At 41.3% G+C, this 26,533-nt stretch overlaps 1 protein-coding gene across 1 annotated transcript in view; it reads left to right on the top strand.

Annotated features, from left to right (window-relative positions):
* The window catches only part of LOC115367300 (uncharacterized), a 31,036-nt gene extending 6,123 nt beyond the window's left edge, over positions 1-24,913 (top strand). The window contains exons 4-5 of the mRNA XM_030062971.1: positions 24,612-24,744; positions 24,826-24,913. Coding sequence (XP_029918831.1) covers positions 24,612-24,744; positions 24,826-24,913 — 221 coding nt within the window. The remainder of the gene's footprint in view (positions 1-24,611; positions 24,745-24,825) is intronic.
* Positions 24,914-26,533: the final 1,620 nt, after the last annotated feature.

Raw genomic sequence — 26,533 nt, 5'->3', positions numbered from 1 at the left:
GTGCAATGATGAGTGAAACTGACATATGATGGAGCAACACATCTGAGCAAAAGGAAGGCAGAAATTTCAGGAGATGAAGAAAGAGTGGTATGAGAGAATATGAGAGGAAGAGAGAGAAGGAGAGAGGAAGAGAGAGACAGAGGCAGAATACATAGGATATGGCAAATCATGCCTATCATTTCCCCAAATCCCCAGTGGTTGCCCTTGAAAGTGACAAATTGCCAGGTTAATTACATCAGGGTCATGGCCATTTGGTGGGAATGAGACACTTTATTTGGAGGGAAAATCCATAAGTGGAGTTCATTCCCTATCTGCGCTGTCCTGGGCTGGATCTAATGAGGAATGGTCATGGTCCTCTGGGAGGCATCCTCAACCAACCCAAGCAGACGTGTACAGTAGATACAGTATATGACAGTGATTAAAAGCAGGCAAGCCTGGAAATCAAGTGGATTTTCCTCAATTCAGGGCCACCACAACAATATTTCCCAGTCAGCTGCATGACATAGAAGATGTATTTTCTCTCAAACTACCTACCCTTGGGATCAATTCCACTTCATTTTCTGTCTGATAGATGAGGCAGGGGACAGCTCCATTGGAGACCTATTGAATTCCTGGAACAGCATCCATCCCTAAATCTGGCCACCTGTGTACCCCCTAGCTTCTTCAATCCACCATCTTTAGTACTGCAAAGCATTTTCAAACACCTCTTAGACAATTGCTGAAGGCAGGCCATACAAATAATATGAATTTACTGAATAAAGGACAAATTCGCTATTTTGGAACTTAGGCCCTATTTACAGATTGTCTGGAATCATCCTTGGACGTAGAGACCACCATTTCCCTGGTCACTTCAGTATTGATCCTCATATATATACAGTATACTGCAGGCTCCAGCTTGGCTATAATAGTGGTCAGTTGGGCAAAGGTAAATGGCTTTGAAAAACAAAGATGACAGGACTTTTCCGGAGTGTGAAGCTCGGTCTATACTCTTGCTAATCTCAGAATCTTCCCCTGAAAAAGGTATCGCAAACTGAGCATTCTGAGACTCGTTTTCATTGTTTCCGTGTCGGACTCTGCTGGCTGGGCAGACGTCTAGCCACAGTTTCAAATGTAGTGGCTGGTTTGAAACAAAATCATTCTGTTCCAAACGGAGAATTTCTGTTGATTTAATGGTCGATTTGTGAACCCTTTTTTGCAGGAGAGCCCTCTTAGATCAATAAGAGTATACACCAAGCTTCACATTTCAGAAAAGCAATGGTATCTTGGTTTTTCAAAGCCATTTACGATTGCCCGATTGACTTCTATTGTAGCTGAGTGGGAGCTTGCAGCACATTGGTATCAGGATCAATACTGATGCGACCAGTGAAATGATGGTCTCTATGTCTAAGGATGATGCCAAACAATCTGTAAATAGGGTCTAGGTTCCAAAATAGTGAACTTGTTCTTTAATAAGTGCATGCTAGATGGAGTGGGGTCCCTGCTTAGCCATACAGGAGACAAGTATTTGGGACTTGTCAGGCTGCTGTTGGAGTGTGTGTTGGCATAGTTTCAGTGGTAACTATGAGCAGAGATTTTTCTGGGCAGAGGCAAACGAGTGGTAGTCTGTGTATCTGAACCAAAGCCAGTTCCACCCTCTCTGCCACTCTGAGATTAGGGGAGAAGAGGAAGCCTTTATACTACTGATTCTCCCTGCGGCATGATTGCGGAGAGTCAGGGAGCAAATGCAGGCAGGCTGTAGGGCTGGACGGCTGGTTGCCTGGCTGGCTGGCTGGCTGGCTGGATGAAGAAGGTAAGGGAGTTAAGGAGGTAACATGGGAAACAATGCAAAGGAAAGGAGAGTGAGCTGTCTTTTTGTCTCTAACTGTAAAAAGAGTGGAGTGGGAGAGTAGGGGCGTCCCCCAGGACTCTGATAATAGGTTGTGGAGAGCTGACAGAACTCACTCACTCAGTCACTCGCTCCTTCTCTCCCTGCTCTCTGTTCTCTCTTTTCCTTCCCTCCTTTTCTCCGTCTCTCTTCCGCTGGCTCAGTTTCTATGGGAGCAGCCAGCCAGAGAAGCCTTGAAGTCGGAGGGGAATGTGGAAGTAAAGCCAGGTGTGCAGGAGAACATGATGGGCCCTGAGGTTGGGCTCAGAGGTGAGGGACAGACACTGGAGTTTGTGACAAAAGGATGAGCTTCACTGCTAATGACTCCCACAGGGGAGGCCAGCTGCTCAGCTCGCTAAGGCTTACGCATGCACTGTTACACCGTGTAGGATAGCGCATGCACACATGCTCATGTACACACAAACTTTCTGAGACTTGGACATCAACAGGCACAGTCATGCACACACACACATGCTTACAGATTAGTGTATTCCTCTAATTCCTCCTTCTCTTCTGCCCTCTTTTCCCCTCTCTCTCTCTCTCCCTCTCTCTCCCTAGTTTGCAAAATGCCTCTCAAAATTTCTGGAAATCCTCTCTGTGAATTTGCGCTGTCCTCAATTTGCACTCAGGCGCCATGAGAGTTGATGCAGTGTGGCTTATGAATTCAGATGCTATATCCCATCAAGTCAGTCAGTGGGTTTTTATCCTCAGTTATAAAAGAGATGTTTTGGCACAATAAAGCATAAGCATAATCAATAATACATTGGACAGACATCTATGTGATAGCTACAGATCTCTAACCAATCCCCTGGAAAGTAGCAAGACTAAAAGCAGAGCTTTATGGCAATGCATGTGAGCCCTCTAGTGTTACAACATTTACTGTCATGTACTTGGATGGGGCGGGGGGCTAGGGGGAGGGGGCAGCAGCAGTAAGTAACTGTTGGATCTATTAGCTGCATGAAATGTTGCTGTGCCTTGCTCATGATTCACTCTGCCTTTGGATGTTGCTCAGTGTAGCACAAACCTTTTTAGCTTTCCTAATTAACTACATTCTCCAATGAGTGGTTGATCATGAAGGGATCAGTTCACTGCATGGGAAACACAGTTTGCATAGTGGAATTTACAACATCTAAGTTGAAATGTAATTTGCCTGAATAGAAGCCCCTCGTCAGCCCCATGTTTACTGGGGCATATTTCCCTCCCTTCATATAGCACTTGAAAAGGACATTTAAAATGGCATGAAGTCCATGACACCCAATATACAAATTACCATTCAGGTGACATTTGGCTAGAGATTTGTGTGAAAGAGAATTTCCATTGCTTTAGGAGAAATAAAAAAAATTAAAAAATAAAAAACCCTTGAACGCCTGGACTCCATCCGGTGAATAATGTGATATTTAGTAGATATGACATTTTAAAAGAGGCTTTAAAATCCAAGCATTGATCAAATGCGGGGTGACAAGCATCATATCATAGTTAATAGCTTTCTGGCTGAGACTTTCCAAAGGTTCAGTATAGACTGCGGGTATGTCATTGCAGTGCAGTATATTTCTGTGCATGTGTATGTGTGTGTATATGATTCTTTTAAGCATTCGTTGCTGTGCTTGTTGTACATGAGATTAACATTTCAGTGGAACTGACCCTTAATATTGGAGACAAACAGAGCCAGGAATGGGGAAGTTATAGTGGAATGCCAAGATTAATGAATAATAACAATGATAACAGTTTACTAGGTCTACCACCAACAAGCTGGTAATTCAGCTGAATGCTGTCATTTGGAGGAGGAAAGCTCCTCTCTTAGGAAGGTTCTACTGTACTGTCATTTACGGTGACATTTTTCTCAATAAATTCAGCTAACACATTTTATACAGTTACCAGCCACGTGCATTTCACATGCATATACTATGTTCACTCTCCCTCATTTACTCTAAGATGATTCAGTGGACCTTATTCTTCTTTGGAGGCTATGCAGGTATTCTGGACACTGAGCGACAATGCCGCTACCGGTTTATCTCAAAGGACATCTTGACAAACGATTTTGTGTCAGGCACCCCTTGTCTGAGACAGCCTTTTGTTACAAGTGGTGCTTGTTATACAGGGATGAGTAAATTCTTGCCAGGTAGAGAAAGAAACGGAAGAAAAATGGAGGACTAAACAGAAGAAAACAGAAGACTAAAATGTCTATTTGTACCACCTCTGTGTGCCTGCACATCATATGTGATGCATTTTCCTCTAATATTCATTAAAAGGCCCTGTGTGTGAAATATGCCACAACCACTGTTGAAACACTGGTGCTCCATCACTTGCTGTACATACATACTGCAGAGCTTAATCAGAAAAATCAGCCTTTTTTTCTTTTCTTTTCTTTTCTTTTCTTTTTTTCTTTTAACCTTGGCATTTCTTGTCTTAGCTTTTGGCTGGTAGAATGTGACAGATAAATACACTATAAATACACCATGTACATGTGATTGCAGGCATAGCCATGTGCCTTGCCATCTGCAGAGATTTTCTGATGATTCTGACCTTGTAGGCTATATATAGAATGAAAGTAATATATAGATGAAGTAGAAACTTTTGGAAACTTGTGCAAGGATAACTAACTAACTAACTGGTCATTGATTTTGGAAAGAACGATAAGACCTCTTCAGTCATAATTAAATGTCACCAGGTTGAAATAGTTCCTTTGTGTTTTAGCCAGTGGTGGATAAAATACACAACCCCATTACTTGAGTGGAAGTATAGACACTCCTTGTGAAATATTACTCCACTACCACTGAAGGTTGCTCAATCAATTTTTTTTAACAAAAGTTGAAGTACTTGCTTTTAAAAATACTTAAGTATTCAAAAGGACAGGTTTTTTTTTTTTTTTTTTTTTTTTTTAATCAAGGTATTGCTATATTGTTTTCACAGTGCATTTACAGAACCTCGTAACTCTCTGAAACCACATCATGACTGCACTGACTTGCTTATAGAAGCACTTTGCTACATAAATGTACTTAACACAGCCGGGTTATTCATTTGTACTGTGCTAACTAAATGGAAAAGATGCATTTTGCTTTGAAAATGAATGTCTTGCCTGTGCTTGTCTTACAGAGCTAGATTTCTGCTTTTACATCAAACCTAACTGAGAGCAGGTACTGTGATTGTTTTTTTCCTTTTGTGAGGAATACAGCATGTGGCCAATCACATTTAGAAAAAAAGAATGAACAGCTGATTTGAAAGCTATGTTTGAAAGTAATAGGGAACAACAACCTTCATAGAAATGTAGTGGAGTCAAAAGGACAATAACAATTTGTCTTTGAAATGTAAAAGTCAGCAACAGTAAAAGTCAGAAGTTTCCTACTCGAAAAATATGCTCAAGTACAGTACTCAAGTAAATATACTGTGTTAATGTCTGGCACTACAAATACTTGGCAAGGACCTACATGTTGATAAGGATCTCAACTGGAAAGACAAAACGAGTGCCTAAGTTTAAAAAAAAAAAAAAAGACTTTCTGTGATCAAAAGGAAACACCTGAATGTGTTTTATCAAAGCATCTTGGCCAGTTTTAGCCACACTTCTTTTTTATGCTGTAGTTATGCTAGAAAAGCAGGTTCTATAATTGGCATGTCACCCAGCTCCCTGGAAACAGTAATGGAGGTTAGAACCAGGAGGCAAGTTCAAACCATCCCTCAATATGATGGCTATCTTTTGTGTGGGATATTAAATAGTCTGAGCAGTTCCTTCAGCGGCCGCTTAACAATGCCAAGATGCCCCGCAGAGCATTTCAGGAAGTCATTTGTGCTGTCAGTTGGAAAGGTTGACAATGATTTTTAACATTTTAGTGATGTTGTATTGCTGGTTTTGGGTTTGGATGCAGGACACCAACCCAGTTCCCAGTGGTGGAGATTCATAAAGTGCATCTATTCTAATCTGATCTCTTCTACTTCTTTTGGTAGTACCTATAGCAGTTCATACCAAATGTTTAAGGTGCATTTTATCCTGTCTATTTAGGTTCCTTATGTCGAAACTAGTATATAGTGGAAGGAGGGAATCAGTTGGCCCTGGCGTCTATCCTGTTGACTTGCAAAGGTTTTAATAAGGAATCCAAAATATGTAAAGATACAAACTTGCATGAAACTGTCCAAAAATTAATGTCTGGCCTGCAGATGTCTAAAATCATGTGTATGTATGTGTGTGTGTGTGTGTGTGTGTGTGTGTGTGTGTGTGTGTGTGTGTATGTATATGTATAAAAGTGCTGTAATTATCTGGAGAAAATCATTCCTGAGTTGAACAGTTGCCTATAGATGCAACTGAACTTACCAAAGTCTGCCTATTAATCATTATGACTCATACTGCAACTGTGTGTGTGTGTGCGCACGCACGCCTGTTCATGACACATACCTGTGTGCAGCAGTGCAGCATCGTGTGTGTTTGCATATGCATGAAGGTGTGAGTTACATTATGTCCTGTGTGGTCTCTCAGCAGCCTGTATAGATGTGTAAAAAAAAAAAAAAAAAACAGGAAGTAATTGATGGGTTGGACATAAGGTCAGAACACAAGGGCATGATGGGATTGCACTGGAAAAAGGCCATTCACCTTAAATCGTCTGAGCTGCTGACGTGCATATCAGTCATTCTGAGTGAACAGTATAATGAGCATGCTTGATGGATTTTGTTCCCCTGCCTCACAAGAACATGGACAATATATTATTTTAATTATTTGTTTGTTTGGTTTTTCAGAAACAGTTTGAGCATTTGCCAGAATAAATCAAAATTTCATTCAAAGATATCAGAAAACACTAATTTCCATTATCATATGAATTATTCTATGTGTAACCTAGTGGATCAAATGAAAGATCAAATTATACTCAATACCCTTTAGAAAAAAAAAAAAAAAAAAAAAAACATATATAAGAAACATGAAAAACATGATGATGCTGATCATTTGCATGTGGCACTCAAAAGCATAGTTAAAATTTCAGATGTATTCCCCATATTGTCTTAGGTTTCATGCAAAAAGGCACTCTCAGTTCAACCAAAATGGAAATCAGTAACCTTGACATAAAATATTTGGACATCAGCATGAATAATCACATTAATGATGTATCGCTAGCCTGCTGTAGGTATTGCACAACTGCTCAGTTAATTGAAGGGATTCAAATTGATGGGACTCAACAACATCTACAACCTTGACACCTGACTAATGAACTGCTCGCGTTCTGCCAGTTATCATTCATCTTCCACACGCAACCATATAAGTCTACCAAAATTGTAAGATAAGTATGTTTTGGACTCATCTTGCTCATCCACTGAATTGCTTTGATGATTTCGATGCTGCCTTGCCTTCTTTATTGGCCCTAAGTGACCGTGGCGCTAGTTGTATTACACATTTAGCCATACTAATCTGGTTGTTAGGGTTGACCATCTGAGGAGCTGGCAAAGTGACCACAGCTAGTGGTACTGCCAAATTCTCTTCTCTGGCTTGCAAATAAAAAGAATGTTTTTTTTTGTTTGTTTTTTTTGGGTAGGGGGAAGGGGTAGTGGGTGGATGGGGAGGGATTTCTGCTTTATTAGACGGATACAGTGGAGAGAGACAGGAAAGACAGGGCAGAGAGAGGGGAGGACATGCTGCAGAGGGTCTGGGCCAGGTTTGAACCCAGGCCACTGTGGCTTCGCCTTAGGGGGGGCTTTCACGTCAGGGACTCGGGCCTGGATCTGAGTACACTGAGTACCCAAAGTCCAGCTCATTTAATTAGTGTGGATGCTGTGTACCATACCCTGACATGGATCAGCGTACCGTGCCTTTGTCCGCTTGGAAAAGGTGGCCATGACTATGGTCCATTGTGCTTGTATCGCGTGTGAACACCACTGTACCAAAAACGTGGAGGTGGACCGCTCGTTCTCTTCATTCAATCTCAAGCTTGCTCGACCACCATGCGCTTTCTGTCTCTCTCTCTCTCTCTCACTCTCTCTCTGTGTAGATATGGAGTGTGTACAACATTACTAATGTGAAGGCTGACCAGAGGGGGAGTGTAGGGGGGGCAGGCAAACGTACTTATTGTGAAAGCCCCCTTAGCATTACACGGGACACGCTCTGCACCGTGTGCCCATAAAAAGAATGTTTATCTGTATCCTTTGTGAAAACCTAATAAGAGACAAAGGGGGAAACGGATGAAGGCAGAGTACAGGAGGGACGGTTGGATGAATGGCTGCAAGGAGGAATCGTAATGGCGCAATCAACAGGCACACAGATCCTGGAGCTGTCTTTTGACTCCCTGGATTTTCAAAGGAGCACCTCCCCCAACTCATCACCCTTCATCCAAACATCCAGTCTTTCATGTGGACTTCTAAAAATCAGGGAGCTTGAGTTTGACTCTCTCAGCACAGTTTGCCCGACCGGCCAGCGTGCCGCGTGCTGTCCCAGGGCTACTGTGGGCTTACGCTGCCCACATCCCTCTCCATCGAGACCAGCTCCTCTGTGCTTCTTCAGACTAACGCTGGCAGCAGGACTGAGCGCTCTGTAGATGTGGAGAGAGACATAACAGGCAACAATTCCCCAACTCCCACTACAAAAGTCATTCTAAGATTAATGAGTGTTGCAACATTGCTGGCTGCTTGCTGGGCCATCTACAAGTTGGACCAGTGGACATGAGATAACTGCAAGGAATGCAGGGGGATTTGTTTTTGAAGTTTTTGGAATGGATTTTTTTTTAATCAACTCGTAAGAAAAAAAAAAATCTGTTTTGTTACTAATACAGTATGTACAGTATAAATAAGCCATTGTTGAAAGGATAACTATTCTGCTAATTTCTATTAAACATGAAACCCATGCTTGCTTTGTCCTACAGCAGACTATTTAAAAAGCAGCTTCTGCCCATCACCAGAAACTCAGCATGAGGTTTATAGGGAAAAGTAATAATGAGGAGATGGAGATAGCTAGAATACAGGACGTTAACAGATCAAGGTGGCTGGAATATTTCTTTTCCCAATGACAGCCTTGTTGCCAGGGAATTACTTTTTTCATCCGTATGCTTCTCATGAAAGCTGCCTCATTAGGCACCTAGGCATAAGAAACACATTTAATTTTGTCAGGAAGTCACCCGGACAGACAAATCCCTGGCAGGAAATGAAATAAATAAGGAAGTTAAGTGGCAGAAGTGCCTGGCCGAGGTGACATTTACTGTGATTACCGTTTGTGTAAGTGGTGAATGCATTTCTGTCAGCCTCTTGCTGACTGTCTTCATCTCTATTTCCCTGCCTCCTCTGGGTTCCCTCGTGCTCACCTTTCCCTGCTTAATGTAGATGGAGGTGACCTTTAGCTTCCCTGAATCAAATACAATAATAGAATAAAGTGAAAGAAATCCACTGAAGAGCACAGGTGCGGCGTAAAACAGCACAACTGATGGGGAGACTCGGAGGGGTGCTAAGGTGCCACCGCATGGAAGGAAGGTAAAAAGAGACACATTTTTCTGTTAGTATAGCAAAATTTCTATGATGTGAATATCAATATAAACCCATACCCCCAGAATTTTTCATGTTGACATAAATAATCTGAATTTGTGTGTCTGCCTATCAACTTGAGTGCATACTTCCAGGATACTTTTGTAGAGTGCATGTACATTTGTAGCATGCCGCTACCATTGCCTCTCCTCTCCAAAATATATCCAGAGTTCCCCTCCATCGAGGGCATAATGGTGCGATCCATCGGCTGATAATGGTGTGATCCACAGGTCGTCCAGCCCGGCATCAGAGCAGAACAGCCTCTCTCATGGCCCATTGCAGTCTGCTTAATGACCACACTGATGACCCAAACTCTGTGGCAGGCTGTCCTCTCACCGCCCGTTTAAACCAACGTTTTACTTCCATCACCAAGGTTCAATTCCCTCGTCAGCGCGCACAAAATGGCAGATTTGGATTCTCTGCCTTTGTCATCCATTGAAACCCTGTCATAAGTGAAACGCTACAAGTGAAATTGCAAACACACCAATTTAACATTTGAGGAATGACTGCTATGATGAGTGCACATCATCATTTTTCACCAACATTTTTTTCTCCTCTCAGCAGCATGGATAGAAAGGGAGTTAAGGTTTCATAATTATTGATAGCCTTGCCTTGGAAAAATCGCTATTAACAGAAAATTTGGAATTTTTACGTTCCCCTAGATGCTGCAATTGGCTTGGAAGTGGTTGAGAGATGAGACATCTGGCAAAGCAAGTCACACACACACACACACACACAAGAAATGTATACATCCACTCACCCACCCACACATCTGGTCATCTTTCACTGCCTGGTTTTGATGCTATACTGTGGCAGGTATAGGGCTTTGACTCCCACGGAGATCAATGCCATTCTGCCCAGTGTGTGTGTGTGTGTGTGTGTGGGCAGTTGTCTCTTGCAGCTGCTATGGCAGCCTGTGTGAGCCTGATTGGGGATGGGTCTCGACCAGAACGGACAGAGTCAGGAGCCAGTGAACAGATTGCAGCAACACTGATCTCTCTTCTGACAAAGCTGGCCACACATCGTCAATGCAGCAGCTAAAGAATTACACTTTTGCGTGAAAGTTTCTATGTGAGCACATGTACATAACCTGATTTCATGTTGATGCATGCACGTTATAATGCAGACATACAGGGAAATGCACACACAGACACCCCCACCCACACACAGCCAGACGTGGTAACCCTCAACGATACTAGTCATTAGTGGAATGTTTCTTTTTGCTCCAGTCCTGTTTCTCTGCAGGCAATCACAAGTCAGACTTGTTGAGAACAGTATGATGTCCACTAATTATACCTAGCCTCTGGGTCTAGCTAGAGCACAAAGGACTCTGACGCCTTTTTCTGAGACGCCAGGGCCACCATGGGATTTTTCTTGCTCCTAATCATTGCATTTCAGCTCAAAATTCTTCATCAATAGTCATTCCGTAAATGAGGCGTACACACTCACATTTGCTCACAGTTTAATTTGAATTACTTTAACTAATGCCCTAATACAAATGATCTTTTTTGGTTATTGACTGAGAAGTATGTGCTCTCGTGAGATGATCAAAAGCTGTAGCAGAAATGCTGCTGTAGCAGCAACCCTGTAATCATTTTGGTGGTCTGAAAGGACTCTCCTTATCCAGACTGAGAAATGAGTGGAGGATGCAGTGTTGTTTGGGAGGGGGTTAAGGGACCCTCAAATATCATTTCCCCTCCGCCTTGGCCATTGCCCATTTCTCCCACTCTGTAGCCCCCTCCTGTTTCTCTTTCTCACTCTCTTTCTCTCCCTCTCCCTCACTCCCGGGCTGTTATGACATGCAGCGAAGTCGTACGGTGACTGGAAATGACTGATGATCTCTCTGATTGAGTAATACAATTAGAGCCATGGGGTACTGGAGAGGGTTGAGAGAGGGAGAGGGAGAGAGAGAAATAGATCAGCCAGAGGTATGGGAGTGAATCTGGGTAGGCCTATCTTAATTTAGTGGGCCATAATTAAAAATCTGTTTGCCAGTTTCTCCTCTCCCTGCTCTTCAGTCCCGCCTCCCCTTGACAATTAAAGATTTAATCACCATCTGCAAAAAGGGGCAGGGAAACTGTGTCTGACCCAAAAACTCAAAATGCAAGAAGATACCGTTGAGGGATAGCAATCAGAATACTTGGACACTGTTTATCTGCTGTTCATTTTTTTTTTTTTTTTTTTTTAAGCAAAATATGAATTTGTTTACTGACATAATTAGTAGCATTAATGAAGCATTGGACACTTGTGACAGTATTTTCTTTTTGTATTTGATTACAGTTACTTGCCAAAACAGAAAACATCAGAGCTTTTAGTGATCTTGCCTTTTTGGCACATACCAGCATATAAACATCATGGTGTGAAAATTAGGAAATCACAGCACAGAACTTGGGCTCATTAACATATGTGTTTCAGAGTGAATAATAAATTGACAAGTTTTAGCGGCCTAACATGAATCTAAATATAATTCTGCACAAGCACATTTTGTTATCCAACAAAACAGTCTGTGCACATGCAGGCTCAGACAACTAGAATACCAAATGCACCTCTGTATTGTACGCCGGGAACATCATGTTCCACATCCAGCACCAATTTTTCCCTCTGAATTTGCCCAGAGAGACTGACAGCAAACCTTGAAAAGTAATACTACACAACCACAGCGCTTCAAACTGTTACATTTACATTTCTGACTGACAGCGTTGTCATGTGTACAGTAATACCACCTTGAGAATTTTTATTGTGATTTTATCAACATGACCATTCATGTAAAGTAGGTACAGTACTTTCAAGTGTTATTCAGGCTTGTTTTCCTGATTTTTTTTTTTTTTTTTTTCTACTGGCAATTGTAAACAGGCATCGTGTCTCAGGGATAAACTAAAACAAACTGAAGTATCTTGGTATATATGGAAGGAGTTATAGTGTAGACTAGGAGGATAAAAAAGTTATTTAGTATTATCCCTAATGGCAGTCACTGTTGGTGCTGTGCTGCTTAAGAACTCTTGTTGAACACAAATCCTGAAAATCGAAGATATACTAAAGTGAACTGCTTTGCAGTCACTGGACATTGCTCTGATTTAGAGATTGGAAGGACTTTTGCATCGGTGAGTATTAGTGGAAGGTATTTGTGATGCATCTGCAATATCTGTTTTGGTTTGTGATGCAGTGCTTGAAGAATTATCTTACAGTCTATCTCGATCACCACTGATTTTTCCTTTTCCTTTTTTTGGTTTCACCTTAATTGAACAAAGATCAATTAAGGGGAAAAATACTTAGATTACATGTTACTCGTGATCTTTTCTTCTTCTTCTTCACATTATTATATTATCATTATTGCTATTGTTATTAGCATTATTATTATTTTTTATTATTATTATTTGTTGTGGTAGTAGTAGTGGTAGTAGAAGTAGGATTGTGTGTGTGTGTGTGTGTGTGTGTGTGTGTTTGTGTGTTAGCACTGTGATGAACTGGCCTTCTGTCCAGGGTGCTTCGCTGCCCTCGACCCAATGCGCCCTTGCCCCCCTGTGACTGAATAGCAAATAGTGGGAATGGAAAATAAATAGATGGATTATTGATATATTTATGAAAACAGTAGTCCAACAAATGGGGGGGGGGGGGGAAACATGAAATGTGAACTAACTCGAACAAAAAATGAACAAGTAAATAAACTAGAAATCACTCAAAGCACATACCTCTGCCAACACTGTGCAGTTGTCAAGATATTCTACATGATGGACATTCACCAAAACTTGATCACTCCCACTGCCATGCCTTGCTTTGGCCAATCGGTGTGAAAGGTTAATCAGTTCTTCCTTGCCCCATGACCAACTTTTCCAACAAGCTCCATGCAATTCCATTCATAACTTTTTTTGAGATATCCTGATAACAAACAAACAAGCAGACAAACAGAATGGGGTGATAACCCATGTCCAACCTCAGTTGGTGGAGGTGTGTGTTTATGTCCATGTTCAAGTGAGGGGCTTCATTTTGGGATGACATCAACAATTAGTACATCAATACCAAAATTGCACGGAATTGACCAACCCGCTGTGAGCATGAATGTCAAGACTCCCGGTGATTGCTGCCATCTAGTTAAAATTCATAAAGATTTGACACATCATTTTTTGCATCGCTTTTGAAATTGCACACTTACGGATGCTGCTTCAATATTTGAGCTGTATCGTGTCTATCTTCATCTCTCTATAGCATGAGGTGGTCCACATTTGCTGCAAAGTAAACATCTTTTCAATTCTTTAGAACAGTCAGACACTAGTTAAGACTGGCTCATCATGCTGTTATATAAATTGTCCACATACATCCCTCAGCAGGTGAATGTAATGGTCAATAGAATGTCATTAATACAGGAATTAACCAGAATCAGGTGGTTAAAATGGGAAAACAGACTAAATCACTGAGTAACTTCAATATTTGCCCAGACCTTACATTTTTGTACCGTATGTCCAGAACAAACTAAATCCCCCTGTAAAAGCCGACTTTATCTCACATTTACCACAGGCTGTAATTAAGTCACAAAGTAGAACTGTCTGGAGTTATCTATGGGGAGAAGGTGGGCAGGGAAACTTTGAGACGGTGACAGATCATGAATTACAACTCAGTCTATTTCCTCTCCAACTCTTATCAGGTTCAGAGACCTGCTCTAAAGGGGAGCTTTAGATTCGTGTATCAGGCCAGTGCTTAATGGAATTGATGGCTCTGTATCAACTTTGGCCCAACGGATCGGGCGGATTGGCGCAGGTTGGATTCAGAGGAACTGTGCCAAAAACCTGAAAGTCTTCTCTGCCACCTTGACTCGCTACAGATATTGGTTTTGGAGTTGAGTAGCTAAATTACATGGTTCATGACTGTCAGACAGCAGGACTTATTGGAGCATTACCATTTTGTTTGCAATACATTGTGGTATTTTATGAGATAAATGCAGCCATAAATGTTGCTTTTTTTTTTTTTTTTCGGTCACTGGTCACAAGGGCCTGAGAGGAAAAAGGGAAACAGATGATGAAGAATCGAGATTATTATGAAAGCAAAAATCAGTGGTAGAAAATAAAATGAGCAAGAGAGAGAGACCAAAAATAGAGAACACGGGTTCAAAGGGGTGTTCTTAGGCCATGGTGACTTTCTGACTTGTTTTCTCTCGGCGCAAACTAACAAGGTGACGTTGCTTTTAGCCTGGTGCCCGGAGCAGGAGGGGGCTGGACTGGGCAGGGAAAGGCAAATTATATTCCCTCTGATACCTAGCATAAAACTCTCATAAATCTTTGATTTTGTTTACTGTGCAACGTGGTATGAAAAAGCCTCATCACACTCTGAGTCAGCTTGGCTTTTCTTACTGTGTTGGGAGCCTTAGGATAGGCTTTCAGGAGCACACTACAGATATGAGGAATAAGCATCACGGAAGAAATACAATGAAGAGTGGTTAGGAGACAGCTTTTTGCTTCGGGAAATGCTTTTTCTAAGTGTGTCAAGGACAGTATGAGTCTGGCAGGAAAGCGATTCGATTCTTTGGCACAACTGGTGATGCTGATGAAGTTCATTTTTCGCCCCAGCAGAACATCCAGCTTCAGGTTGCCAGGTGTTTCCAGGTAGTTATGTTGTTGCTCTTCTTTTCTTTATACAGTTACACTAAGGGTTTAAAGGAATACTCCAGTGTTTTGGGGCAAATAGCCTTTTTTCCAACTTACGCAGATTGAAGTAAGATGTTAAATATCATTTTCACGTCTGTAAGTCCAGTGGTTTGGTTCCTATGGGTAGCATTTTGTGTTAGCTTAGCATAAAGGCTTTAGGTCTTTGAGAGTCATTAGCCTAGCTCTGTCAAAGTGAAAAAATAAGCCTTACAGCAGTTCCACAGCTGTCTTATTTACATAATGAATTGTGTATTTGAAATACAGATGAAATACACAAGTTAGATTGTAGAACTGTAAGCACTAAACATATGTATCCTTCTGCCTATCGCAGTGATCAGTGCTGAAGGTATAGGTAAGTCCGGCACAAATTAGCCTCCTAAAACAACTCTTCTTTTTTTTTTCTTTTTTTCTTTTTTTCTTGTTTCTTTTTTTTTTTTTTTTTTGGTTTTTAATTTCAAGACGTGTATTTCAAATACACATGATTGATCCTTAAATGATTGGTACTCTTGTCAGTGTAAGTGGGCAAATGATGAATTCTGCTTGACTAAGATAAAAGGCTTTTGCTGAGAGGAATCAATCTATCGCCAACTGACTGTCACCGAATGTGAGTCACAAACTTTATGTTGAGTCCAAGGATACCAAATAGTGAGACCAGAGAGAGAGCAAGCACAGAACTGGCAACCTGATCTCACAGAAATCCGTGAAATGAGCACGACCTCTTAACAACGCATTGCGTGCTCCTGGCACATAACCTGTTATAATTATGTGTGGCCACCACAGAAACAGCGTCCACTGAAAGTCAATTAGGATCCGTGTCGTATGGCCACCACGCAAACGCTGTCCACTGAAAGTCAATTTCACGTGGGTGGTAGTTCATAGATCCCGGAAGTGCAAATTTAATCAAAATAAAATAATAAAATAAAAAATAAAAAATCGCCAGTTTTCTAGACTAGGCCTACCATATTGACCCGCATAAAAGACGACCCTGATTTTAAGATGACCCCTCTTTTTCAAGACCATTTTTTGGAAAATAGGCTAGCCTACTTTTTATATGGACAAAATCTTGTTTGGATAAAAAAAGCCACCGGCCTGCATCAGGCGGGTCGGCCGCGGCACCGGCTGGTACCGCGCCCACCCGGTCAGGTCTGCCGGATCTGACAGGTGAGCGGTCAGTGCCGCGGTCGGCCCGCCTGGTGCCATGGCCGGTAGGAGTAGTAGGCTATCTAACATGGAAGGGCGCAAGCCAGTAATTTCGCCTAGGGCGGCACATAGGCAGAACCGCCACTGTATAGTTTATAATGTCATCATTTTCATATTTTTCTAGTCCACAAAAATCACATTTTAAGCCATTTTGAAATCAATGAACGAAATTTTATTTTAATCTGAAAAACACCGGCGTTACCAAGGCAACGCGCTTCATGCTACCTGGTGACTCCCGGCTTCTCGGCTTCAAAGACGTCACGCCGTGGGTGGTGGTTCATAGATCCCGGAAGTGCAAATTTAATCGGTATTCTGAAAAAAAGGTCTGATTATTAGCCATAACGTTGTAACCACCCAAGGCAGACTTACCACGAGCTATGAGGATGTGTAACGATGGCATGTGTCCACAAGTCCCGTATAATATCAACTTTATTTTAAGAAAACGCGTTTTATTTGCGATATCATATCACGGAGAAGCACTACATTACCCATAATCCTAGTGTTTATCAGCGACGTGTCTGAATTGACAGCTTTCATCAATAAAGTCAATAAAATCTAATAAAGTGCATGAAAGTTGATAATGTGCTGATATGTTACGCCATTGAACACAACCCTTTCAGTCAGCGAAACAGAGCGGGTGGACAAACCGTGGAAACACGTCAAAAATAGCACTAACGATTTATATAGTCTATAGGCCTATATATATATATTTTTTTTTCATAACACATCTTTACTCGTGGTATAAACATAGGCTACATGTTAAGGTTATGCTTTTGCTGTTGAAAAACTACCGTATGTATGGTTTTTAAACCTAAATTCACAATGTTTATCCTAACCCGGAAGAGGGGTACCAGAACTACAATTCGTGCAGAGTTGCAACACACAGAGCTGTACTGCGCCATAGCTTTTGTAGTTCTAACATGTTATGTCTATTATATGAAGTGGTGATCACTACTTTTGCAATCTTAGTCAAAGTTTTTGGGTGTGGGAAGAACGCCTGAATGGTCAGATTTTAATTTTTTTTTTCTTAAGATAGTGAAATCATGTTTTTTCCATGTTTTGACACTAGTCGGTGGCGCCCCCTATTGGTTTGCCATCGGACATGATAGTAGAGGTCAAGAGCTTTCCAAAAATGTTGACCCCATGTCTGTGCCATTTTTTGTTGCTGCACTGTAAGCCTTTAAAAGTGTCTCAGGTGCAAGGTTCTAAGGGCACTTGTGGGGAGCAGGAACTGCGCACTTGTCTCACACTGAGATATGTTACTCCATAGGTCAAGACCTTTCAAACGATGTCTTCATTGTTGTTCTGTGACAAAGTTTGATTTTCATCGTGCTCCAAGCCAAGGCTGTCTCAGGTGTACATCTGCAGACCTCTTTTAGGGCCAAGCTTGATAAAATCAGTCAAACTTCTTTAAGGGGGTATGTAATGGCCAAATTTATTTAGAATATTGATGTTAGTCATATACACAGTCATACTTTTCAATTTGGACCATTTCAAAGCTTTTTTTCTCCATAAAATACTCAATGTTTCATATTTCAGATTTTCCCATTAACTTAATATGGCCACCTGAGACACTTTTAAAGGCTTACAGTGCAGCAACAAAAAATGGTACAGACATGGGGTCAACATTTTTGGAAAGCTCTTGACCTCTACTATCATGTCCGATGGCAAACCAATAGGGGGCGCCACCGACTAGTGTCAAAACATGGAAAAAACATGATTTCACTATCTTAAGAAAAAAAAAATTAAAATCTGACCATTCAGGCGTTCTTCCCACACCCAAAAACTTTGACTAAGATTGCAAAAGTAGTGATCACCACTTCATATAATAGACATAACATGTTAGAACTACAAAAGCTATGGCGCAGTACAGCTCTGTGTGTTGCAACTCTGCACGAATTGTAGTTCTGGTACCCCTCTTCCGGGTTAGGATAAACATTGTGAATTTAGGTTTAAAAACCATACATACGGTAGTTTTTCAACAGCAAAAGCATAACCTTAACATGTAGCCTATGTTTATACCACGAGTAAAGATGTGTTATGAAAAAAAAAATATATATATAGGCCTATAGACTATATAAATCATTAGTGCTATTTTTGACGTGTTTCCACGGTTTGTCCACCCGCTCTGTTTCGCTGACTGAAAGGGTTGTGTTCAATGGCGTAACATATCAGCACATTATCAACTTTCATGCACTTTATTAGATTTTATTGACTTTATTGATGAAAGCTGTCAATTCAGACACGTCGCTGATAAACACTAGGATTATGGGTAATGTAGTGCTTCTCCGTGATATGATATCGCAAATAAAACGCGTTTTCTTAAAATAAAGTTGATATTATACGGGACTTGTGGACACATGCCATCGTTACACATCCTCATAGCTCGTGGTAAGTCTGCCTTGGGTGGTTACAACGTTATGGCTAATAATCAGACCTTTTTTTCAGAATACCGATTAAATTTGCACTTCCGGGATCTATGAACCACCACCCACGGCGTGACGTCTTTGAAGCCGAGAAGCCGGGAGTCACCAGGTAGCATGAAGCGCGTTGCCTTGGTAACGCCGGTGTTTTTCAGATTAAAATAAAATTTCGTTCATTGATTTCAAAATGGCTTAAAATGTGATTTTTGTGGACTAGAAAAATATGAAAATGATGACATTATAAACTATACAGTGGCGGTTCTGCCTATGTGCCGCCCTAGGCGAAATTACTGGCTTGCGCCCTTCCATGTTAGATACTACTCCTACCGGCCATGGCACCAGGCGGGCCGACCGCGGCACTGACCGCTCACCTGTCAGATCCCGCAGACCTGACCGGGTGGGCGCGGTACCAGCCGGTGCCGCGGCCGACCCGCCTGATGCAGGCCGGTGGCTTTTTTATCCAAACAAGATTTTGTCCATATAAAAAGTAGGCTAGCCTATTTTCCAAAAAATGGTCTTGAAAAAGAGGGGTCATCTTAAAATCAGGGTCGTCTTTTATGCGGGTCAATATGGTAGGCCTAGTCTAGAAAACTGGCGATTTTTTATTTTTTATTTTATTATTTTATTTTGATTAAATTTGCACTTCCGGGATCTATGAACTACCACCCACGTGAAATTGACTTTCAGTGGACAGCGTTTGCGTGGTGGCCATACGACACGGATCCTAATTGACTTTCAGTGGACGCTGTTTCTGTGGTGGCCACACATAATTATAACAGGTTATGTGCCAGGAGCACGCAATGCGTTGTTAAGAGGTCGTGCTCATTTCACGGATTTCTGTGAGATCAGGTTGGAACTGGGGCATGGAATTGCCCATGCAGAAATCAAGAAGTTTACTGCAGTTGTGTGACTCTGCAGGGCAAAAAAGACTTAAACTGAGCGATGGATAAATTATACATTACAGATTAAATATTTCATTAAATTCTATGTCTGAAGGAGAAAGCTCATTTTGTACTTGAAGCTCACCTGTGGAAAAAGTCCCTGCATTTTCATTCATTCGGTATGACTTTTATGTATTGTCTGCACCATTATGTCGTAGTGTGCCAGGCACTCAAACAACTTGCTCACACTGTCGAATCTTTACTTGACATGGCAGTCTGAAATTAAACAGACTCAAGCGTGTGGCATTTAGATCATCAGAGCTGAGTGCTTAACATGGTTTCCTCAGAGATTTATATCGCTGAGACACTTGAAATGGCACTGTCAGTTGCCACCACGTGCATCCCTGACCTAATCGGACACGAGTCTGCACACAGTTTCCCACACTTAACTATCTCTCTCCTTTTTTTTTTTTTTTTTTTTTTTAATCTCCCTCTCACACCGAAAGCACACAGTGGCCTACTGATATCTATCAGTTGTGACAAAGGTGAAGACATGTCTCTCACAGCAGTGCTGATAATCCTGAACCTGTGTTGCCGTTAGCTCTGTGTCAGGACCATTTGGAGTCCCAGGCAGACTCATGGATCTATTAGTTGGGCAGCAAAGGGCACTTTGCCTATTCGTCAGTGCTATAGGACCATTGACAGAAGGGGAAATAGGATGGATATTGGTATGCTGCTTAGTTGTTTGGAGATGGCAGGCTATTATCTTGTGGTCAAATGTTATATTTAAGGTTGGACGGTGGGAGTTTAAGGTACAAAAAAGCGCCACACTTCCAGTGATTTAAGGTAAATTATTAGATGGGGCCTTGTTCTTGGATTTTGGATTTTTATTTGCATCTATGTATATTACTTTACCAACACCCTGGTGCAGCATAAGCATTAGTTGTTCCTGGATTTCATCAAAACAAATCATTATGAAAAAAACAAACCAAAAAAACAAAAACAAAAACTAGTCATTTCCATTTCAAATGCACAACATAAAGACACAGTAAATTAATTTTCCTTCATAAAAATATAATTTTAACAAATGCATGCATTGATTTGATGTGACTTTCCCCGAGGGTCTGAGTAATACTTGCAGCATTAGATGGGATGAATGAATGAGTCACTCCATGCAACAATTACTATGAGATTGTTATGCCTTCCTTACCTAACCCTCTTGGAGAGTTTGGTCCGTGCCATTATCTCCTTAAGGCTGGACTAATGCAACACACTCTTCGTTGGGATCCCTGGCAAGAGTCTCCACAAACTCCAGCCAGAATCTTAATGAGATTTCAGAAGTACAGTCCTATCACCCCCATCCTTTACCGACTGCACTGGCTCAGTCTCCCTCGGGATTGAAATTAAAACCTTTCTCCTGACCCACCAAGGCACTTCTGCACATGCACCATTGTACCTGAAAGAACTGTGTCCAAAACTCAAACCCCCGAGCTCACAGAACAACAAGGACCTTCGTACCCCCAGGAACCAGCTGTGCCCTGTGCAGGACAGGACATTAAAGTCAGCAGCTCCTCGTCTCTGGCCCTTAATTCCACACTACCTGAGGGCACTGCAGACTGTGGACTGTTTTAGAGCAAGCCTTAAGAAGTTTTGTTTACAAAGCAGTTGGCCCTTTAACCTTTTAACCAACATTGCAGCTGCACATCACATAATGTGCTGCCCCCTCATCAATAATGCATTCATAAAAAAACTGTAGGCGAAAAGTTCAAGTCAAATATGACAGTGTTAAGGTATGATGAGAGTGAAAAGAGCCTGGAAATACTGAAAAGTTCAGACATATACCTTTGACAAAGATAAATCAAATACTCACCTGAGACATTATATTAAAACTTACAGTACCTTTATTAACATTAGTATTGGAGACATTATACATTTTGCACACTTTCGGGCTCTATAGTGAATAGATTGAGGTTAATAATTGAAAAACTTTTCAGTGTTATGTACAGTTGGTGTGGTGGTTTTATCAGCTTTGTACAGAGAGCTGGCTTATGAAGCAAGTATTTCCCTGTGTAATGTCTGATTCACTGGATTTATTAGATAATTTGCCATTTATATACATTTTAAGTCTAAGGAATTGGTTGTTGAACTTGACCAATAGCAATGATAACATGTCTGTGATGGCACAAACCATTTCTTGGCATAAAGCTCAGTCTTCCCTCAACTCTAACATTTCCAACTCTAGCAAAAGAACGAACAGCTATGATATTAACTTACTTGAAATTATAGATTTTACAAGAGATTACACTGAATTTCAGAGGGTGAATACATATTGAAATGTCAGCCCCATTTCTAGATAAAAGTGCATTCTTCCCAAAACTTTTCACGCCCTCCATATTCCCTCTAATGAGCTGAGACATCCTGTTTATACCCTCCATACTTCAATCATAAGACTAAGTTAAGTATTGCACTTTGAGGAGATAAACATGTATAGTGGTAATATGAATCGGTCTAAAATAATTCCCATTGTCGATAATCTGGGTTGACCTGTTTGTGCCAGAAATATGCACTCAGTCGTGTCCAGACCTCCTCTGAATCCAAACTGCTCAGCAGCGATGCATAGCCCCACATCTTCTGTTTGCAATTAGTTATCACTGTGCTGCGTCGAGGACTCCGCCACACTGCAACATAACCTCCATTATCCAACAGTGTCCTCCTGTCATATCACCAGCAGACACAGACACAGCAGCTCATGATATACAGACGCCATGCATGCATACAGCCAGAGGGAACAACACACTGCTTACCTTATTAAATTTATTTAAATGGGATGCAAAAATTAGTAGAATCCAATTATCTTGTGTCATAATGCATTGTCTGGACAACATTCCCTGCTGCGAACAGTAAGTCGCGTTATGTTTCACTAAATGTAATCACTAAATGTTTGTTAATGTTACTCGCAAGCAGAGATGGAATGGTTACCAGTTTTCCTATAAACTGTGTTTAAAAAAAAAATCACATGTTTAGTTACACTGTAAACTTTAATTATCACAGTATTTTTGATTGGTGCAGATAATTGTCAAATCCAGCTATCCATTATAGAAAGTGTGCTTTTAGTACTAGTCCTAATGGAAGTACAAAGTACAGTGCAAGTACAAGAAAGTAGGACGTCAACTACATCAATGTATTCAAAACGCGTTGGTTGTTCTTCCATGTTGAATAAAACAGTAACTGTGATTTTTGAATGTTCATATCATAGTTTGATAGTCATAAGTTTGCATACATCCACAGTGTAATCCACATGATCATTCAATCATATGTAGCATTATGTCGGCTGTTGCACATTAAAGAACAAATAATGAATTTAAATTTCTCCTTTTTTTAAGGTCCTGCTCATTTCATGTTTTCGCTTCTTGCAGGAAGGTGGGCGAGGTCAGGTAGCATTCTCACTGGATATGCCAATTTGAAGCCGGCGCCTCGGTGATGGCACAGCTGAACATAGCAAAGGAAGAAATGACAGGAGAGGAAATGCAGTGGTGTATGTGAACAATCTCGAAAGCAACCAGAGGAACACGTCCTCCACACCCTTGAATTGTTACAAGAGTTGGGAACGGTTAACATCATGAATGATTCAGAGGGCTGGTACAAGGAAAAAGACTCAGCAGGCTCAGTAGCATCCCAAAATTACATACTCCAACTGTAACTTGCAAAGCCACTGTCAACACTAAGCTGAAATCCAGACAGCCTAAATTAAATAGCACAAAACCTTTTTCTTTATCATGTTTCAACTTGCCGCTGGAGAAAGTAGAGGAAAAATTCAACTAAATAGTCTGTCACCACACTACTACACTAGTCCATTGGTGTGCCTCAGTTTGTAATATTATATATTAAACAGCAGTGTCAGTGGCCAGAATTCACTAGGGGAATCCACTTATCCTTATGATGGCGGGGGTGGGTGGCTGCTTTTAAACCATATCACTGGCAGAGGGGGTTGGCATTTATTCAAAGAGGAAAATAAAAGATTTTAACTTCAGTGTAGGTTCCAGATCCATCATCAAATCTGCTTCTGAACACTGTCCTGCTGCATTCCAGCCCAGTGACAGCCCCGGGTTTATTTGGCACCTACCACAGGATCCGAGTGCTGATTGAGATGATGTCTGAATCTGGAGCCAGGGAGAGACAGGGATGTGGGGTGGAAAAGATGGATGGACATGGGAAGAGAGAGCGAGAGAATTAACATTAGACTTTTACCAATATTTGCACACTTGATGATTACTTGTTAAGTGCAAACTGGCAGGGATCCGTGTGTCATCCATTGTCAGGAGTTTGTGACTTGTGGAGCCTCAGTTTTTCTGTCGTGAATTATTGTTTCGACAGTAAATTAAATTGGTGAGCTGGCATTCAGGGGACCATTTGTGCATAGTGGAATTTTAACAAAATGTATTTGTTGATAGATGGCACTAGATACAGCAATTTTATTAATACCTTGAGTTTTGAAGTGAATGCTAAATTCTAAAAAAAGCTAAAAAAAAAAAAAAAAAAAAAGTTCAAATTCCACTGGTTTAAATATCTTTCATTCCCAAAGTGTGTGGACTGGTAAGCTTCTGATCAGGAACGTCTCATCAAAGCCCAAGAGAATGAAAAAAAAAAAAAAACCACACAACAAAACAGAAACGATGATGCACAACTTAATTACACTCTTCTTTATGAGCCTCATAACCCTGACATCCTTGTGATGTTTTATTGCTTCTTTGTCACCTTTCTAACGTGATGAAAGACATGTTTTAGGCAGTGAACGTGGTCGCTGCACATATTCACAACCAAAACGAACACATTGTCATGTTAGTCACAGCAGGGGTGGCGCTGGATGGAAATAAATAATAGCCACACGTCATCTTATCACAGCGACACAGTCATAGATCTGTGTGTTTACTTAACAAACAAGCACTTTTTGTAATTCCTGCAGAATCATAATGGAGCAAGATAGCCGAGCAATACGCACAGAGGCGTAATGCGGGGTAAAAGGGAAAAAACAACAAACAAATCAATATCCTAATGTGTGATTTTGAATTCCTTCCCCTCTCTCTCTCTCTCTCTTATGTGGGAAATTGGCTCGCCTTCATTTCAGCAGCAGGTTCTGTCACGCAGCACAACATGTGCAAAGAGTCTGATCCGCTTCTGTACAGGGAACTCACCCGTGCCGCTAGACGGGGTGCTGCCATCTTGAAGCAGAGGTGCATGACAAAAGCCTGGGCTGGCAGGTACAGTGCTACCCTGGGTGTGCAGCAGTTGTTACCCTGCTTGTCTTTGTTGCTGACCCCCCATCTCATTTGTTGTTTCAGGCAAAGACAGGAACTTAATAGACAGCGGGGCCTCATGAACCTGCAAATGATATCCACAGGGGTTTGGACTGAGGCATTGTCAGAGTAAGAAGGCATAAATAGCACATAATACTGTGTGTGTGTGTGTGTGTGTTTGTGTGGCTTCAGAAACTACAGTTTATTGGGTATATGTGTCTGTGTGTTTATCACATTTATAATGTGCACTGTATTATTTATCTATCTATTTATTTATTTAAAATTGACTTGCCTTCTGGGATTTACTAGGCTGTGTGAAATATTTGTATGAGGCCTTGCAATGTGGAGCCAGAGAGAGCGAGAGAAAGTGTGTGTGTGGGCATCTTGAGCCTCAATGAACTCTTGCGTTCCGTTGAGCTTTAATTTCATGGTTAAATGTAGAGTTAATGGCTGGTGTTCCAACATAGTGGTGGCGGTGGATCCAGTGTCTCTGACACAAGCCTCCATGTCCCTCCAAGTCTTTGTGGCTTAAAAAAAAAAAAGAGAGAGATTTGTTTTTTCAAGCTTCATAGCAAACAGCTATACCCCTCAGCTGTTCCCAGAACGTGTTGACTGATTGAGTTTTGCATTCATTGGACAAATATGGCAGTAGGCTATAAGGTCATCAACAAGTGTCAAAATGTACAGAACCATGATCAATATGCCTTATGGTTGTACCTACTCACTTATTCTAATCATCAGTAATATTCAATCTTTCTTAAAATCCAGGGAGTGATAGATCACTGTTAATTATAGGAGCGTATGAAAAAAAGCCAAAGTGAGTTATTCTACTACAGAAAAAAGGCACACACACACACACACACACACACACACACACACATACAGTATATACACAAGCAAAAAATGTTGATGTAAAAGAAATGTTGAGAGTGATGGAAGCCTTTGGGAAGATTAGGGGGGGAAAAAAGCTTAACTTTGCGGAGAACTCTCCAAACTATGCTTCAGAAACATGGTCTTTGAAGTACAATGAATAATGTATCCATGTTCTACATTTGAACAGAGGGAGCCGTCAGGTTCGCAGGCTTGCCACCATTACGTCTCACCATTTGCACTAATCCAATCAAAGCACTCAGTCCACTTTCATCTCGTTGTCCTTATTTTGTATGTCCACCAATGGCACCAGGAATACTCCATGGCCACTTTAAACTCTCCACTGTAACTCCTCTAATCACTATGTCTCACCACATAGTCATCCTTAGGCAAAGTGGATGTGGCTGCTTTTTTAACAGCCAACTTAAAAGATTTATTATGATGATTTTCATCAGGAGTCAGGAGTCCGGAGATTTGGCTTAAAAATGAGGGGTAAGATCTCAGTGAGAGTGTGGTTATGAGCAGGGATATGCATTATGGATACATCTGATTTGGAGAAAGGGACTATGTGAGGCTGTATGTCTGTGCATGTGATGTGCACACATAAAAAACAGGCAATAGAAGCCAAAAAAAAAAGACATAAAGGTTGAGGTGATGAGGAGAGGGACAGGCCCAGGGAGGGGACGAGATAAAGGTTAATATGACAAATAATTGGAGGAAAGTACAGCCACAGGCGTCGCATATTAAATTGAATCAGTGGTGGATGTGAGGACTGCTGGTTAGATTAAAGGCACCGTGAGGTGTTTTAAATTGGGTGCCAAACATGCAGTGCTAAATCTGAGAGGACAGTGGGTATCTGGACCAACTCGTTTCAACACGGTCC

Source organism: Myripristis murdjan, chromosome 11 (genome assembly GCF_902150065.1).
Source record: "Myripristis murdjan chromosome 11, fMyrMur1.1, whole genome shotgun sequence".
Lineage (NCBI taxonomy): Eukaryota > Metazoa > Chordata > Actinopteri > Holocentriformes > Holocentridae > Myripristis > Myripristis murdjan.
Note: the sequence above shows the minus strand (reverse complement) of the source record. Positions and strands in the feature narration are given on the sequence as shown.